Raw genomic sequence first — 18,517 nt, 5'->3', positions numbered from 1 at the left:
CTATACTCATAGATGAGTGCCTTATTCAAGCATAATGAGAGAAGCTTCTCCCTGCAACACATTGGGACAAATACAGACACCCAAAGCCAGACATTGTGCAGAGAGTGAGAGACCTTAGAACGCATTGCCCTAAATGGGAGGTCTCCAACAAATACCTCCCTCACAGTTCAGGTAACAACAGAAAAGGGGGCGGACAAAAAGTTTAAGAACCAGAGGGTATGGAGGACAACAGGGAAACAAATACTCTAAGTCAGCTGAACAAAGTTCATACTAACTCACAGAGACTAAAGCAGAAAGAATAGGATTAATGTGGATTTGTATAAGTTCTCTGCACATAATTATAACTTTCAACTTAATATTTTTATAGGATTCCTGATTTTATAGGTTTTTCGTTTAATGGGTCTCTGATCTTGTGCCTTCTTTCAGGTCCTTTTCCTTCTGTTGGTTTCCCTTGTCCAAATCATTGCAATAATTTTTATTTTTTTCATTATACTTCATTTGGTTATCTTTGTTATATCTTGGACTGATGTACTTTATTATAAGAGATAAAAAGGGAATGTATCTGAGTGTAAAGGGAGGTGAAGAAGAACTGGAGAAGTAGAGAAAGAACAAACAGTAATCAGGCTAAGGTTCATCAGGACTGGCAGCCTGTCTGCAGGTTTCTGGGCACCCAGAAAAGCCACAGGAGGGCTCTCACTCCTGAACCCAGGGGAGAATCCACACTCCCTCTCTATTGTCTATCATGGGATATGCCAACCAGAACTCTCAGAGCACAGGTGGAAGTGCTGCCTGGAAACACACACTTCTGGCCCAGGGACAGAGCTGGCCCAGTTACATCAGCACTGGGCACTGTCATTGGAACAAACAGAGTGGGAGAATTAAACATCCCACTCTTGTCAATGAACAAATCATGGAAGCAAAACCTGAACAGAGACACAGTGAAACTAGCAGAAGTTATGGACCAAGTAGATTTAACAAACATCTATAGAGTATTTCATCCTAAAACAAAAGAATATACCTTCTTCTCAGTACCTCACAGCAATTTCTCCATAATTGGCCAATAGTCAATCACAAAACAGGACTCAGCAATGCAAGAACATCAAAATATTCCCATGCATCCTTTCAGATCACCGAGGACTAAGGCTGATCTTCAATAACACCAACCAAAAAAAAGCGCATATGCACATGGAAGCTAAACAATGCTCTACTCAATGATAGCTTGGTCAAGGAAGAAATAGAGAAAGAAATCAAAGACTTTTTAAAATTTAATGAAAATAAAGGCAAACATAACCAAACTTATGGGACACAATGAAATCAGTGCTGAGAGGAAAACTCATAGCTCTGAGTGCCTCCAAATTAACTGTAGAGAGCATACATTAACAGCTTGACAGCACACCTGAAAGCTCTAGAACAAAAAGAAGCAGAGAGACCCAAGAGGAGTAAATGGCAGAAAATAATCAAAGTCATAGCTGAAATCTACCAAGTAGAAACGAAAAGAATTATACAAAGAATCAACAAAACCAAGAGCTGCTTCTTTGACAAAATCAACAAGATTGATAAACCCTTAGCCAGACTAACTAGAGGGCACAAAGTGTCCAAATTAACAAAATCAGAAATGAAAAGTGAAATATAACAACAGAAACAAGGAAATTATCAGATCCTAATACAAAATCTTATACTCTATAAAACTGGAGAATGTAGAGGAAATGAACAATTTTCTAGACAGATACCAGGTACCAAAGTTAAATCAGGATCAGATAAACCATCTAAATAGCCCCATAATCCTTAAAGAAATAGAAGCAGTCATCAAAAGCCTCCCAACCAAAAAAAAAAAGCCCAGGACCTGATGGGTTTAGTTCAACTGGCAGTCAGCATGCAGAAGAATGCAAATAGATCCTTTCTTATCTCCTTGTACAAAGCTCAAGTTAAAGTGGATCAAAGACCTTCACACAAAACCAGTTATGCCAGATCTAATAGAAGAGAAAGTGGAGAAGAGCTTATAGCACATAGGCACAGGGGTAAATTTCCTGAACAGAACACCAATGGCTTATGCTCTAAGAGCAAACATCGACAAATGTGACCTCAAGATATTTCAAAGCTTCTGTAAGGCAAAGGACACTGTCAAAAGGACAAAATGGCAACCAACAGATTAGTAAAAGATCTTTACCAATTGTACATCTGAAAGAAGGCTAGTATCCAATATATACAGATTTTAAGAAGTTAGACTCCAAAGAATCAAAAAATCATATTAAAAAATCAGATACAGAGCTAAACAAAGAATTTTCAACTGAGGAATACTAAATGGCTGAGAAGCACCTAAAAAATGCTCAACAACCCTAGTCATCAGGAAAATGCAAATCAAAACAACCCTGAGATTCCACCTCACACCAGTTAGAATGGCTAAGATCAAAAATTCGGGTGACAGCAGATGCTGGTGAGGATGTGGAGAAAGAGGAACACTCTTCCACTGTTGGTAGGATTGTAAAGTGGTGCAACCACTCTGGAAATCAGTCTGGCTGTTTCTCAGAAAATTAAACATAGTACTACCTGAGGAACCCATTATACTACTCCTGGGCATATACCCAAAAGAAGTTCTGACGTCTAACAAGGACTCATGTTCCACCATGTTCATGGCGGCCTTATTTATAATAGCCAGAAGCTGAAAAGAACACAGATGTCCTTCAACAGAGGAATGAATGCAGAAATTGCAGTTAATTTATAAAAAAGAGAATGACTTCATGAAATTCCTAGGCAAATGAATGGAACTGAGTGAGGTAACCCAGTCACAAAAGAACACTCATGGTATGTTCTCACTGATAAGCAGATACTAGCCCAAAAGGCTCAAAATCCCAAGAAACAATGCGCAGAATTATGAAGCTCACACAAAAGGAAGGCCAGAAGATGGATGCCTGAGTCCTTCTTAAAAGAGAGAACAAAACACTCATGGAGGAAATAATGGGACAAATTGAGGAGCAGGGATTGGAGAAAAGATCATCCAAAGACTGCCTCACCTGGGGATCCATCCCATATACAGCCACTAAACCCATGCACTATTGCTGATGCCAAATAGTGCTTCCTGGCAGGAACCTGATACAGATGCCTCCTCAGAGGCTCTGCCAGAACCATACTGATACAGAGGAGGATGCTTGCTGGTAACCATTAGACTGAATACGGAGACCCTAATGAAGGAGCTAGAGAAAGGAATGAAGGAGCTGAAAGGCTCTTCAACCCCATGGAAAGAACAGGGACTGAAACACCACCCATTGAGTCCCTATGGAGTGACCCATGGCTTCAGGTTCATATGCAGCAGAGAATATCATTCTCTGGAATCAAAGAGAGGAAAGGACTTTGACCCAGGGAAAGCTCATTTTCCCAGTGTAGGGGAATGCCAAGCCACTGAGAGAGGAATACTTGGAGAGGGAGCACCTTCATGGAGACAATGGGAGTGTGATGGGGATGGGATTTGGAGAAAAGGGAATAACACCTAAAATGTAAATACAGAGAATATCCATTAAAAATAAATAAATAAATAAAAATAGGGTTACTTGGGAAAAAAACAAATCTGAAGAAAAGAAAAAGTGAGTCTTACAGAATATATGTTTGAATATAAGAATAAAATAAGTTTAAAAATTAAAAAAAGACCTTTCATAGTGGTCAATTGATATTTTTCAAATGTAAATGCTTTTAAAGTAATAGAGAAAATAAACTATTTTCTTTTTTAATATATGTGTTTTAAATATTTACAAGAAGAAATATGGAGACAAAGTGTAGAACAGAGACTGAAGGAAAGGCCATCCACAGAATTCCCCACCTGGGCATTTATCCCATATACAGCCACCAAACTCAGACAATATTGAGGATCCCAAGAAAACTATGCTGACAGGAGCCTGGTATAGCTGTTTCCTGAAAGACTCTCCTACAGCCTGACAATACAGAGGCAACTGCTCTCAGCCAATCATTGAATTGATAACAGGATCCCCAATGGAGGAGTTAAAGAAAGGACTGAAGGAGCTGAAGGGGTTTGTAACCTATAGGAAGAACAACAATATCAACCAACCAGACCTCCCCCCTAAGCTCCCAAAGACTAAACCACCAACCAAAGAGTACACATGGAGGGAACCATGGCTTCCGTCACATATGTGGCAGAAAATGGCATTGTCTGGCATCAATGGAAGAAGAAGCCCTTGGTCTTGTGAAGGCTTAATGGCCTAGTGTAGGGGAATGACAGATTGGGGAGGGGGAGGAAGTGGAGGGAGAGCATCCTCATAGAGGCAAGGGAGGGGTGATGTGAGAGGGGGATTCAATGGAGAAACTGAGAAAGGAGATAATATTTGAAATGTAAAAAAAAAAAATGTCCAATAATGAAAATTTATGTGTTTTATTTATTTTATGTATGTAAATGAAATTTATTTGTACGTACATATGGGAATGTTTTGGCCACAAACTCCAGTACTGTTCTGTCTAAACTAATTTTCCCATCTCCCTTTGGCAAACTAACCAGTGACACATTTTTGGTGAAGACATTTTTTCTTTCTGTACTGACTGGCTTAAGGTTTTATGTAACAAGCTAGAGTCATCAGAAGAAAATAAGGAGCCTCTGTTGGGAGTATACTTACATAAGACCCAGTTTTAAGGGACTTTCTTAGTTAGTTAATCAAGTACCAAAGGGCCCAGCCCATTGTAAGTCATGCCATCCCTGGACTGCTGGTCCTGGATTCTATAGAAAGTAGTCTGAGCAAGCCATAAGAAACAAGCCAGTAAGCAGCACCCTTCCATGGCCTCTTTTTCATTTTCTGTCTCCAGGTTCCTGACCTGTTTGAGTGTCTGTCCTGACTTCCCTCGTGATGAACAGGAATATGGAAGTGTAGGTCAACTAAACACTTTCCTCCTCGAGTTGCTTTTTGGTCATTGTGTTTTGTCTCAGCAATAACCCTAAAGCAGACACTTTCTGAGTAGAGTGGCCAGTACAGCATCACCTTAATTAGTTTTCCATTAGTATTATTAACTTTAACATATATATTAGTGACTTTCAATTTTCTCATCTTGGTTCAACAAACTGAAAAAAATGAAACTAAATCATTAACTAAATAGAATAAATCATACCGGTCTAAGTTTACCAGTCTTTACTATCTTTATATTTGAAGCCCAAGACATTGAGTAATGTCCATGAACTTTGTACCTTGTTTGTCCTTGTCACCCATAAGTAATTGGTGTTTACCTGATAGTATGACATATAGTGGTTACTAATAAATGTTTGTCAAACCATGAATTTTAAAGGTGGATTATGCGAGTCTGTTCTGAAGTGTCTAAATTGAGTAATCACCAAGACGTGTGGCCCTGGGTTCACACACTTAAATACACATGTGGGATTTCTTCTCCTCACTCGTTAGCCTCCCCACCGTGCCCAGGTACCTCATTTCCTCGTGATGCCACTTGGGAAAACATAAAGCAATATGGGTAGAATCAAATGCACTCACAGAGACAAAGGCCCAGGGAAGGAAGTGGGTACCTCGCAGCACACACGCTGCGAAATTATGGCCCTTATTCAAAAGAGATTTGCAAATTCTTAATAAAATCACTGACTTGAAAAAGTTTTTTTATTTGGGTCAGAGTACCAAAGGATGTAAGTCTCTGAAGCCACATGTAACAGTTTCCATCCACAACTCAGCTTTCGGTCGCTGTAAATCAAAGGTCTTAGGACAACAGTTTCTCTACGATCTTCCTGGTGGAGCCGGAAGTGCCAGCAGGTATGTTCGGAAGCCTGCATTCCCAGCAGAGCTGCTCTGTAGCTTCAGAGCTGTCAGCTACTGAGAGAATGGCATTCTTGGGATCCTGCAATTCTGTTTACCTCTGTGCTCCAAGAGATGATGAATTTTTCATTTCTCCCAACACACTCTTAAAGGGTGTGCACAGCAATGTTTTACACTGGTGCTTTTCTGGGCATTATAGAGTTCCGGCCAGAAAACTTCCAGGGGGAAAAAGTTAGTGTTCAGATGTGTTGATACTGGGAGAGAGGTCATTAAATCCATGCCAAAGCATGGCCTCAGACTCGTACTGTTTTGTAAAATAGCAAGACCTTGTTAATAGATTATCTTCCAGGAGGAGCAACTGAGGCAGGCTGCTGTTTGTCAGCATTTTTAGGGACTGGCGGATGATTGCATGCAAACTGAAGAAGAAGTAATCCAGTAGATTAGAAGATTCCCCTTGCCTTTAGACTTGATCATAGAGTGTCTGTAAAACATTCAGAAGAGACCCCGCTCTTATAACTTTTTAAATCACTTCCCTGGACAAGGTACTTAAATCTTTACAAGGGACTAGGGTAATAGAGGAAAGTCCGGCTCCCTTATTAACTTCACAGGGCAGATTTCCTGGGTTCTGTGTCTTCCTCCTCAATCCAGCTGCCCATTCATGCACCCCTAAAGATGAGCAGAAAGATTAAAGAAGTAAGTGTAACTTGCTGATCAGTGAATTTTTGAAATCGTTTCAAATGAAAAAAAAAATGCAGTAATGTTTTAATTTATCTATGGTTTATCTCTTCTAATTCCATAGACAATTATAACTTTCCTCCAGCACAAATAATGTCAACAAAACCTGGTACATTATAATGTCAAAGAATTTTAAAAAGGTAAGAATTAAGGAATGTGAAGTCTATTTCAAAGCCACACACTAAATTGTAATTCTATTTCTCTTTTTGGTGCCAAAACTAGGGTAAATGAATTAATATCTCATACTACTGTCTACTATAGAGAAAATTCCAAAGGATCTATTTTATGCCAAATTAAATTCATCATGTGGCTTATGCTACACAGAGTTATCTAATCTAGCCCTCACTGGAATAAATGTCATTCCTGCTCCAAGGACGCTGATAGCTGAAGAAACTGTGTATACATGAGTAAACAGAATCATACTCTTCCTCGACTTGATAAAGCAAAGCTTCTAAAGAGAAACTTACATTTCACACTAATGCTTATTCCCAGAACTTAACATGCCGACAGGATAGTTGTTGTTAAATGACTGAATTAATGAAAAGTTGCTGGTGTGCTACAATTTAAATTCAGTGTGCAAGCTTTGATTTCTACTGCAAACCTAGAAACTATATTTCCAGACAAGAATGACACAGTGTGTGACCTTACAAATTTAAGTATGAAAATATATCTGAAATTACAATTCTCTTAGAAATTTTAGCATACACTCCTCATAATTATACCATATTGAACTAAATCACTTGAATAAATGTAGGATTCATAAAACCATGAAAGTTACGGCTGCAGATGTAGTTCACTTAGTGTGATGGTGAGCCTAGGAGGCACAAAGCCCTGTCCCTGCATAGAGCTAACCACAATTGCACATTCCTGTAATCTTTCTAATCTACTAAGGAAGTAGAGGCAGGAGGCTCAGGAGCTCTGGGTAACCCTTATATGCATAGCTGTTAGAGGTCTATTTGAGACACAATCTCCAAATTTAATTATAAAAATAAAAGAATTTTTATTATAAAAAATGTTATCACTACTAATATCGTAATTTAACTTGGCAATACAATATCTATCACTGAGTTTATTCCAGGTTTGACGAGCACTACGACAATGACCTTCCTAGAAAGTACACAAATGAGCATGAGAATGGAATTCAGTAAGTATCTTAGAGTTCATGGTTTATATGTAGTCAATTATTTAATTTTGAAGTCAAATTAGTCATTTTAGAATGTTGGGTGTACAGGTGTGCAACACATCCTCTGGTTATAGAGTCCTCAGTTTCATATCTATGGGACCCCAAGTGTGTGAACAAGCGGGTCTTTGATTCTTTTACCTTCTCCTGGGCTTCTTCTGTGGGTTTGCCTTATATAACTGTAAGGGCTTTGTGTATCTATGTTTTTCATTTTCTTGTGTTTTGTTGTCATTGCTAAACACCTGATTTTTTCTAATGAGAGACAGAAAAAGGTTGCTCTGGGGGCGGTGGGAGGAGTAGAGGGAAAAGGAAACTGTAATAAGATTATATTGTATGAGAAAATAATCTAGTCTCAGTAAACAAGAGGAAAGGAGAAAAATAAATAAAATATTGATTGTGGGTGACCCAGGAAGCCTAGATCAATATCTTCCAGAAGATTGTCAGCAAAATGTTCAACTTTTCAGTCAGTATCAACTTCTGATTCTACCAATAGCAGAAAGAGCTTTCCAGTGTCTACATATCCTAAGAAAATCCTTCTGTTCATCATAACAATTGATTATATTTTAATATTTTTAAATAACAAAAATAAAGCAAGATTGTAACAAATTACATAAGTTAGGGCTTAATTCGGGTCAAGAGTAAATTGTGTTAAGTACTAGACAATCTGACCAGCCCAGCAGAAAGTTACCTTAAAAGTCAAGCCATACTAATGGAACACAATTCAGGAGATAGGAGAATGAAAGGAAAGCTGGGGAGACTGTGACCCACAGAAGACATGTTGTGACTTGAGGAGTACCGGGATCATGCATAGCAGTAATAAGGCAGGTTCAATATGAAACAGGGCTTTAAGAAAGCCAGCACTCAAGGGAGAAACAACTGGATTGTAAAACTAATCCAGACGTTATCAAGAAGGCTGTTATCACAAAGAAACTACATGGGTTATTCACCAAATATTGTAAAGATGCCTGAATACTTGCTGTCTAGCACCTGCCTAAAAGGAGAAATGCAACAGGACTCAAGTCTACCCCACAGTTTCATTGGTATCTGCTTTTATCAGAAGTTTGTGTATAAACTGATTATGAAGGCAATTTGTCACTATTTTCCTTCAGATTTATGCCTAATTGTTCTTCAAAAATAAAAATATGTGCCCAAAGTTGCTACAAAGGACAATGATTTTTACCATTACAGATGATGAAAGTGCAAATAAGCTGATATGTATGAAAATAACTAGTTTTACAGATACCTTGAAGCGAACCCTTTCAATCTCTGAATGTCATTTCCACTCCTTTGTAAACAAGGAAATAAAGTGTTCTTCCTGCTGCTCAAAGGGTCATCAGGAAGAACCAGTGGGAAAAGTCTTGGTACACTTTCTGGCAATGTGTCTCAAAAGCATGAAAAATAGTCATTGTCATTTATTTCTCAGTTGTTTCTGTTTTTCTGACAGCCTTGGGACCCAAAAACAATACAATACATTTTGTGACTGAATTTGTCCTCCTGGGTTTCAGTAACCAGGGGGAGATGCGAAGTCTCTTCTTCTCTTCAATTCTGATTCTTTACCTCCTGACCTTGCTGGGGAATGGAGCTATTGTTTGTGCTGTGGGATGGGATCAGAGGCTCCACACACCCATGTACATCTTCCTGGGAAACTTTGCCTTTTTAGAGATATGGTATGTCTCTTCCACCGTCCCAAACATGTTGGTCAATATCCTCTCTGAGAGTAAGACCATCTCCTTCTCTGCCTGCTTCCTACAATTCTATTTCTTCTTTTCACTTGGTACAACAGAGTGTTTCTTCCTGTCAGCTATGGCTTATGATCGATACCTGGCCATCTGTCGGCCATTACATTACCCCTCTATCATGACTAGGAAGTTCTGTGTCATGCTGATTTGTCTCTGCTGGGTGAGTGGATTTCTCTGCTATCCAGTCCCAATTGTCCTCATCTCCCAACTTCCTTTCTGTGGACCTAACATCATTGACCACTTTGTATGTGACCCGGGACCATTGTTTGCACTGTCCTGTGTACCTGCTCCTTCCACCGAGCTCCTCTGTTATACCTTCAACTCGATGATTATCTTTGGGCCCTTCTTCTCCATCTTGGGATCCTACACTCTAGTGATCAGAGCTGTGCTTCGAGTTCCTTCTGGCGCTGGTCGAACGAAAGCTTTCTCCACATGCGGTTCCCACTTAGTGGTGGTGTCTCTGTTCTATGGAACTCTTATGGTGATGTATGTGAGCCCAACATCGGGAAACCCAGCAGGAATGCAGAAGATCGTTACTCTGATTTACTCAGCCTTGACCCCTCTCTTAAATCCCCTCATCTATAGTCTCCGAAACAAAGACATGAAAAACGCCTTAAAGAAAGTGCTAAAACTGACAGCTATCCAAAACTGAGACAACTTTGAAAAAGTCACAGATTACTTTTTGTATCAACATGTTTAAAATTTATTTTTATGATACCGATTAATAAGATCTACTGTGATCTTGCCTAAACTGTCTCTGAATTCATCATGTCCATACACCGTTTATCTTTGCCTTATCCCCATGTATTTCCAAATCTTTAATAATTCCTTTTTTCAGACCAGCACTTTAACTTAGTTTAGTTTCTACATATATGAATAAGCATTGCCTTCTGTGTTTGGCTTATACATGATATTCCCCAGTTTTCTTCATTTGCTGCCAGTAATAAAATTTTATTCCTCTTCATGGAAAAATCCACATTCGATGATATTTTTTCTGTTTACCTACTGACACTGACAGGCACATAAGCTTATCCCATACCTTAGCTGTCATAAATTGTGCCATCCATATCGCTTTTGTACACTAGCTCTAATTCCTTTGAGTAGATAGATAGATAGATAGATAGATAGATAGATAGATAGATAGATAGATAGATGTGTTATAGCTGGATCATACAGTAGTTCTAGTTTTCATTTTTTGAGTAATTCCCATACTGTTTTATGTACTGGTTATATTGACACATTGCAAATGGGTCACTTGTAACTTATGTATAATGACAGTAAATAAATGCTTCTTTTTAAGTATTTGCTAACTAACATTGAAAAAGAGGAAGAGACTCACCATCCAAAGTCCTTAAGAGCTCAAGTCTAAGTTTAGCTCATTGATAACAAAGGCTCAATAACAAATCTTCATGAATATTTGTGGCCTTACTGAATACTTACATAGTGTTAACATATATACAAGCTGTGTGTGTGTGTGTGTGTGTGTGTGTGTGTGTGTGTGTGTGTGTGTGTGTGTGTGTGTGTGTGGAGAGAGGGGGGAGGGAGGGAGGGGGAGGAAGATCATTCTCTAGTGGAAGAAATCAATTGCATACTTATTTAAAGCTTTTTAATCTTTAATATTCAGGTAATAAATTTTCTTAGATGAGCACGCACATATGAACACACACATACAATTGTCTCTCTAATTGCATGATCATTTGGGGAATAATACTTTCTTAATCCCAAATTTTATATTAAAATTACAAATTGAACTTATTCCTTTTTTCTCATTTACAACCAAGATTTTATTGGCTGAGAGCAGAGTACAGACATTTTACTTCTTAACTCTGAAGAGCCACACATTGTGTTCACAGACACAATTGAAGAGCAATGTGTTGTCTCTCTTTGAGTGCATTCCAGGGATTCTCCAGCCTCAGACTTGATAAGTTTCTCTTAAGTTCTTACATAACAAACACTTATAATCCTCGGTTTCACTGACTCATTTGGTGCCACATACAATACATACTTTACATCTTTACAGCACGTTATCACATCGTTAGGAAAGTGACAGCCATACAGTTCTGACGGGGGAGGGGAAATACAGTGTGGGTTTTTTGGACTCAGTTCTACCAGAAACATGAAACCAGATATAACTGAAAATATTCCAAACACAATTCATGGATGAGACTCCAAATCACCATTTTGTTTGCTCTGAATCACAGGATATAAAACTAACCCCCTCTATGGAATGTTACGGCCTCTCCTAATTCAGAATCCTAGTATTTTAGGTTGTACCAAAAAAAAATCAAATGTTTTAACTCTTTAAAGAAACATTTACACTCTAAAGAAAACCATTATACATCTTTAGAAGTGTTACTAGTGTTACTGAAAATCTCGCATTTACAAAATAGTTGATAAAAAAAATATTCCTCTGGAATGCACAGAAGGAAGGTAGGGACCACAGACAGACATGATGGATGACCAGACAGCCGTGGCTTCTTTTTCTTCTCCTTCACAGGATGTACTCTGTCTTTCTGTCCTCCATTGTCTGAAGGTAGAACTGTAGTTTACTGGTCAACCACTTCAACCTCTTTGCCCTTTTGTTTGTACTCTATCTGATGACTTCACCGTTCCTGTGACCTGTTTTGGTATTGCATCCATTTTGGTAGGAGAAGCCTTGGCTGACAGCCTCAGAAATCACTGCTTGGATGTTGCAGTAAATATAAAAAAATATATATTTATCGCTTTATGGGTCCCCGCGCTCTCATTCCATGGGCACTACTTTAGGATGAAGCTGAATACACAGACTCCATCACTCCATCACTCGGTTCATGATGCCCTCTCCACGCAATTCCTTTCCGTTTTTGTTTTAACCTTTCAAACAGGTTTATATAATAGATTCTCAAATCAGAAACCCTCTACACAATAAGATTACATCCAATAGACAAAGATACAAACTGCCCTTCCATATAAGATAAAGACATATAAAATTATTTAAATATTTATATCTACATATGTCTGATTATAGCCACCAGATTCTAAGTCTGCTTTCCCTGCCTCCACCTTAATTTCTCTCTCAATCCCTATTCCTCTTCCATTTTCCTACCTTTTCTCTGCCTACCTCTCTACTGTCCAATCATGTATCAACTTAACATAAATCTACACTTGGGCTCCACCCTCTCCTGATGCATCCAAGCTGACCTTCCTTCTGGATATTGAGGTGGTGCTGGTTAGGTTGTACATGTGATGCCATACTTACATAGAGCTTAACTGCCTAGCCACCACTGCCACAAATTGTCTTTCTAATCCACCATATTTAACCTCACCTTTCTGGGTAAAATAGACAATTCAGGACGGCATTAAAGGCCAGTGTGTGGCTCAGTGAATAAAGGCACCCACTGGTAAGCCTGACAGCCTGAGTTTGATCCCTGGACTCCACGAAATAAGAGAGAGAGAACCGACTCCCACAAATGTCACCTGACTTCACATATGCACCATGACACACTCTAGTAGATGGGAGTGCAAACACAGATGGATGGATGGATGAATGAATGTATAGATGGATACATACATACATACATACATACATACATACATACATGTACATACATGATACATACATACATACATACATACATACATACATACATATATGGAAATAGAGCCCCAAAATTAAACAAGCTTATTTTAAAAAGAATGGTAATGGTCTATATCTATGACAAAGCGAAGTTTCCTTGATCAGGGTGAAGACTGCACTTTCCTGTATGTAGGGACAAATATTAAGAAGGCAGTTAGCTATTATACTGCTTTAACACAGTCGTAGTTTATGGTTCTTCTCTAAAAACTGTGACTTCACTAGCAATAGGTAGTCAGTTGTGCTTCAAATACCAGGTGAGTTTCCCTCTTGTTGAGCAGGTCTTAAGTACAATTAGAGAGCTCTTGGTTACCAACAAGGTATACGTGCCACTACTGTACCCTTAGGTTATTTTGCCATGTTGGTGGTTGTTGGGATGTATTGTAAGCAGGCCTGTGCTTGGCTGCTAGTTATTTCTTCCTTAGGAAATATTCATAGTATTTTCTGAGAGCATAAAAGTACAAGCAACTAAGGGATACCAAGAGTGGAAGAAACAGCCTTTCCTGGGAAGAGTACACTAGTAGGCTATTCAAAACCAAATGGTCAGGTTGTGGTTCTGTACTTAGAAATGTGTGTGCATGTATATTTCAATTAATGAAAAATGAAGCCACAAATATGAAAAGGAACAAAAAGGGTTATATGAAAAGGTTTGAATGTGGAATAGAAAGGAGAAAGATGATATAATCATAACCTTAAAAACTAAAATAAATCATTTTAAAATAAAATATAATGAAGAAATGTTTAAAAAAACATAATTTAATTGAACACTCTATGTATCCCTTGACAAAAATTACATACCCTGTTAAAGAAATACAAACTTAAGGAAGCCATGGGATCTATGGCAAATTATCTTTAATAATCCCTGTAGAGCAATTTATCAAAATCTTTAGTGAAACTCCCTAACAAGAAGCAAAGAGGTCCCCAAGGAAAAAAAATATAAAAAATAATAGATTTATTTGTACAGATAGCTAAAAAATTTTAACATTGTGCAACATAGGACATAAATAGAGACCAATACAAAATCACTACACAGTTAGAAACATAACATTACAATCATGCAGTGCAAAAGAGGCAAAATTAGTCATGTATGAAATGCTTATGCACAGCATTTATGTTTGATCCAGAAAAGGAAAGACTCCAGGATGACCTAGTATGTGGCAGGCACAACTGTTGTTCTTCATGACAGGTAGGCATACATATTAAAGAATCTACACATTCAATGGACTCAAAAGGCTATCAACAAATGTCACATTGTCCTTCTGCTCAAAATTAAAAGAAAAAGAAAATTATCCAGAACATTTAGATCATTATGGGATTTGCCCACTCCAAAACCAAAGTGCTAAAGAGTATCAAAGTCATTCACAGGTCAATGTAGTGAAGGCATCAGTAAAGATGAACTTTTTATGGTATGTGTGCAAAACAGTAAGGGAATAACTCTTCCCACTGAAATGAAAACCAACACGAATCAATATATTGGGTGTTGGTGGTTTCCTTTCTCAGTTCTCTCTTCATCCGGTGCAGAGGTCATTAAGAAAGGGTCAAAAAAAAAAAAAAAAAAGAATCTGGGAAAGGGGTGTAAGTTTGTAGCCATAGCACTGGAAGGAAGTCAAGGGTACTTGAGCGAGGTCCGGAATGAGCTATAGAGAGACCTTACAGATAGAGACCCTCTCTTTGAGGGGAGAAGCAAAAAGAGAAATAAAAGAAGGATGAGAAAAAGAAGAGGAGGTGGTTGTGTGGCAAAATAAAATCAGTGCTGATGAAGATTAAAAGTGTGTGCAGAACTTAAAGATAGCCATGTAATGAAGATGTAACTAACATTGCCAGTTATATGGGACATTCCATCTGCCATCCTCTCCTACGACTGACATTTTATCTGCCCATGTTGCTCTGCTGTCTTTAATGTCAACAAACATAATCTATAGCTGATATACATGTGGCTCAGACTTACATAGTTTGATATGGTATCAAATCTATGTCCTGGGTTCAGAGTCACTGCTGATGTGCTTCATTCCATGTGAAGGGACTGCTCAGCACTGTCCAGGAGAGGCTGCTTACGTGAAAAGGTGCAGAATGTGTTGCTGTAGAAAGCTACCGGTCTTTCCTGATGTCATATCAAAATGAGAATCAATATGGGTTGGTCTTATTCTTAATAATTATCCTAGTTTAAAATCTTAAAATCTCTTCATTCTTAGGTTTCTTCTCTTCATAGCTTCTTGTCTAAAAATATAGCTTTGTTGCTTAATTGGGATCATTCACTCGGACTGCTGTTTCTATGACCACTACACCGTATAAGGTATAATTATCTTATCTAGTATCATCTCAGGGTTATTCTTTTTTATGTTCAATGAATACTGTAAAAGCTATATATTATATTTATATTAAAAATTTATAATATTCTTTATCAATTTTAAATTGATAAAGAATGTTAAATTACTTTGTTCATCCAGGCATAGTTTTAATGACAATATCTACTACTCCAAAAGCTAAGACAGGAAGATTGAAGGTTCAAAACTAAGAGGCTACATAGCAAGTGTCAGGCCAGCCATTACTACACACAATAAAACATCTTTAAAAAGTAATGGTAAAAGTCTATACATTGAATCTGTCACTGTAGTCTTTCTCTGTGCTTTGATGGCTTTTCTCCTTTGTTCCAGTTTTTTTGTTATACATTATTTTTATAGTACGGGCTAATAAAATCCAAGACCTCGTATATGTTAGGTAAATACTACCTACATCCTGTCTTGATATTTTTTAATTATTTTTTTTCTTGGAAACAATACAAAAAAAAAAAAAAAACAAGAAGAGAAGGGGAAGTGAAAGTCATAAAAGTACATTAGCTTCATGAGACAGTGCCATAGTAAAAACATCTTAGTACGTACACTTAACATGTTCTTATAAAGAAGACAAACTTATCTGTGATTGCTATGTTCTGGAAAATAAGGGGGCAAATTTTGGATTGTGAGTAAATTATATTTAGAAACAACTATTTTTATTTTTTTAATATTAGACACAATTTAAATGAATGAAGATAGGCTATGAATAACAAACTTCCTTTAAAAATTCTGGAACTGCTTTTTGAAAGTCTCACAGGAGTCTGTGCTACAATTACCAGACCCTGGACATTTTTTAGGAGACTCTTAATGACTACTTCTTTTTTACTAGGGGTTACATGTTTATTGAAATTGTTACTCTGATTTTGATTTAATCTTGGTAAGTCACACCTATTGACAAAATTATTCATTTCTTTCTGATTTTCCAATTTTCTGTAGTAGAAATTTTATAAGTATGACCTTGTGAATCATTGGATTTCCTAAATCTTTTATTTCCATTTCTGGTTTTGTTATTTTTCATATCTTCTCTTAGTCTTTTAGATAGCTTAGATAAGGGTTTGTCAACCTTGTTGGTTTTTTTAATGAACCAACACCTTGTCTTACTGATCCTTTGTTTTTTTGTTTTTTTGTTTTTTTTTTTTTGTTTTGTTTTTTTTTTTTTTTTTTTTTTTGCTATTACATTTACTTCTCGTGCTTTTATTGATATTGTTAACCTCTTGATGTTGGAGTTTTACTTTTAGCTTCTTGTGAAGGGCTGGATATGTAGACATGTAGTGTTCCCATTTGACTTTAGTATGGGATATCTGGTTTTCTTCATCTATGGTGGCTGAGAGTTTTGCTTGGTACAGTAGTATGGTTTTGCATCTGTGCTCTCTTAGTGTCTGCAGCACATCTCTCCATGACGTTTTGGCTTTGCAGGTCTCAATTGAAAATTCAGATGGAATTCTAGTAGGTCCACCTTTATATGTTACATGGGTTTGTTTTTTACCTTGAAGCTTTTAATATTTTTTTGTTCTGTATATTTAGTATTTTAATTATTTTGTGGAGAGAGAAGTTTCTTTTCTGGTACATTTATGTGTAGTTCTGTATGTGTCTTTTACATTCATAAGCATTTCCTTCTTTAGGTGATTTAATATTTTTATTGAAACTACATTCTGGGCTTCTGAGGTCGGATTTAACTTTTTCTATGTACCTTTTATTCTTAGTTTTGGTCTTTTCATGTTGTGCCAGATATACTGGATATTTTGCATCAGAAAAATTTTAAATGTAACCTTTTCTTTGACATTTGTGTCTATTTCTTGTATGATTTCTTCAACACCTGAGAATCTCTGTTCCATCTATGTTTTCTTGGTGAAGTTTGCTCTGTTCAAATTTCTAAACTTTTTATGGCCTTAAACTTTTATTGTCCTTTACCTTGACATTTCAAAGGGGATTTATTCATTTCCTCCATTTTTTTCTGGATCTATTTAAGTAATTTTTTTTCATTTAATTTTAAGGACCTCTATTATCTATATATAGTTACTTTTAAGGTGTTTTCTTGTGCTTCAACTCTGTTGGAATATTCAGGGTCTACCTTGATATAATATCTGAACTCTAATAGAGATACATTGTCTTTGCTGTGATTAATCTTGTTCTTATGTTAGCTTTAGGCATTTAAGGTTTAAACTGATATGATTTTAGGATGTCATCAATGTATTTTATGAATAACTGCAAAGTCTTTCTCCATACACTGCCAATTCCATCTTAATTAGTAAGATAAAAGAAACACAAATTGCATTTTCAAGTTACTACTTAAAGTGTCATTGTGTTATTGGGGCTTTAAGGAAACATCTGAGATAAACAACTATAGAAAAAAAATTCTGGAACTAATTAAAGTGTTTTATATGGGGAAATCTCATAAATATTCCCCTACAGTATATCCATTTAAATATAAAACTATTAAATAAATAAAAATGATAAACTGTTGTGTATAATTAAACTGCATAAATAACACTGGCTTTTTATTGCTAAAAAAGAATTCTTTATAAAATTATGAAAGAGCGACCATAATATAATACCTTAAAATACGAAAAAGCAAACTACATAAAATTATTTTTTATTATTGACTTTCTTCTCCTGTTATTGTTTAACATAATCAAAAATAAATTCTCTTAACAAAAACAGCTCCAAAAATCTAAATCAATGTCAAATTATAAACCATTAAAATTTGTACAAAGTTTATTGAAAATAATAGCATGCATTCCTCAGATTTAGAAGTGATGGCACTTTGGTTGTGTCTAAACAACTTTCACTAAAAACCAAACCAAGAAAAAAAATGCCATTATTTCAGTGTTTTTATTTTGATATTTTATACCTGTTTTTCTGGTGCAGAGACCAAACCATGCTTTTTTTTTTAATGGCATATCACTAAAATAACAAAAATTAAATTTAATTGATATTTCTCTACTGTCAGTAAAAACTCACAAATTTTTGTTTATTTTTTAGAAACAGAATAACTTTAGAACCAAAGGGGCATACTAAGAAATAGGATAAGACTTATTCAAGGCTTATTTTAAAATATTTCATGCATTTGCCTGCATGGGTCAGTCTCTTGGTCCAAAAAAAAGCTTCAAGATTTTTATCAACAATTATATGATTATTATCTGCCTTCTCCTCTCAGTTTGGTGACC

The 18,517-nt window shown here is 36.7% G+C and overlaps 1 protein-coding gene across 1 annotated transcript; it reads left to right on the top strand.

Moving 5' to 3' along the window:
* Window positions 1–7,583: 7,583 nt before the first annotated feature.
* Window positions 7,584–10,056, top strand: LOC308428073 (olfactory receptor 11H6; the record flags this gene model as incomplete). The annotated part of the gene is made up of 2 exons (XM_080926345.1): window positions 7,584–7,629; window positions 9,068–10,056. The coding sequence occupies 2 exons, from the start codon at window positions 7,584–7,586 to the stop codon at window positions 10,054–10,056; spliced, it is 1,035 nt and encodes a 344-aa protein (XP_080782471.1).
* Window positions 10,057–18,517: the final 8,461 nt, after the last annotated feature.

This window comes from Micromys minutus, assembly GCF_963924665.1.
Source record: "Micromys minutus genome assembly, chromosome: 12".
In the NCBI taxonomy this organism is placed as follows: domain Eukaryota; kingdom Metazoa; phylum Chordata; class Mammalia; order Rodentia; family Muridae; genus Micromys; species Micromys minutus.
The sequence above is the reverse complement of the archived record's forward strand: the minus strand, read 5'-3'. Positions and strand labels throughout refer to the sequence as shown.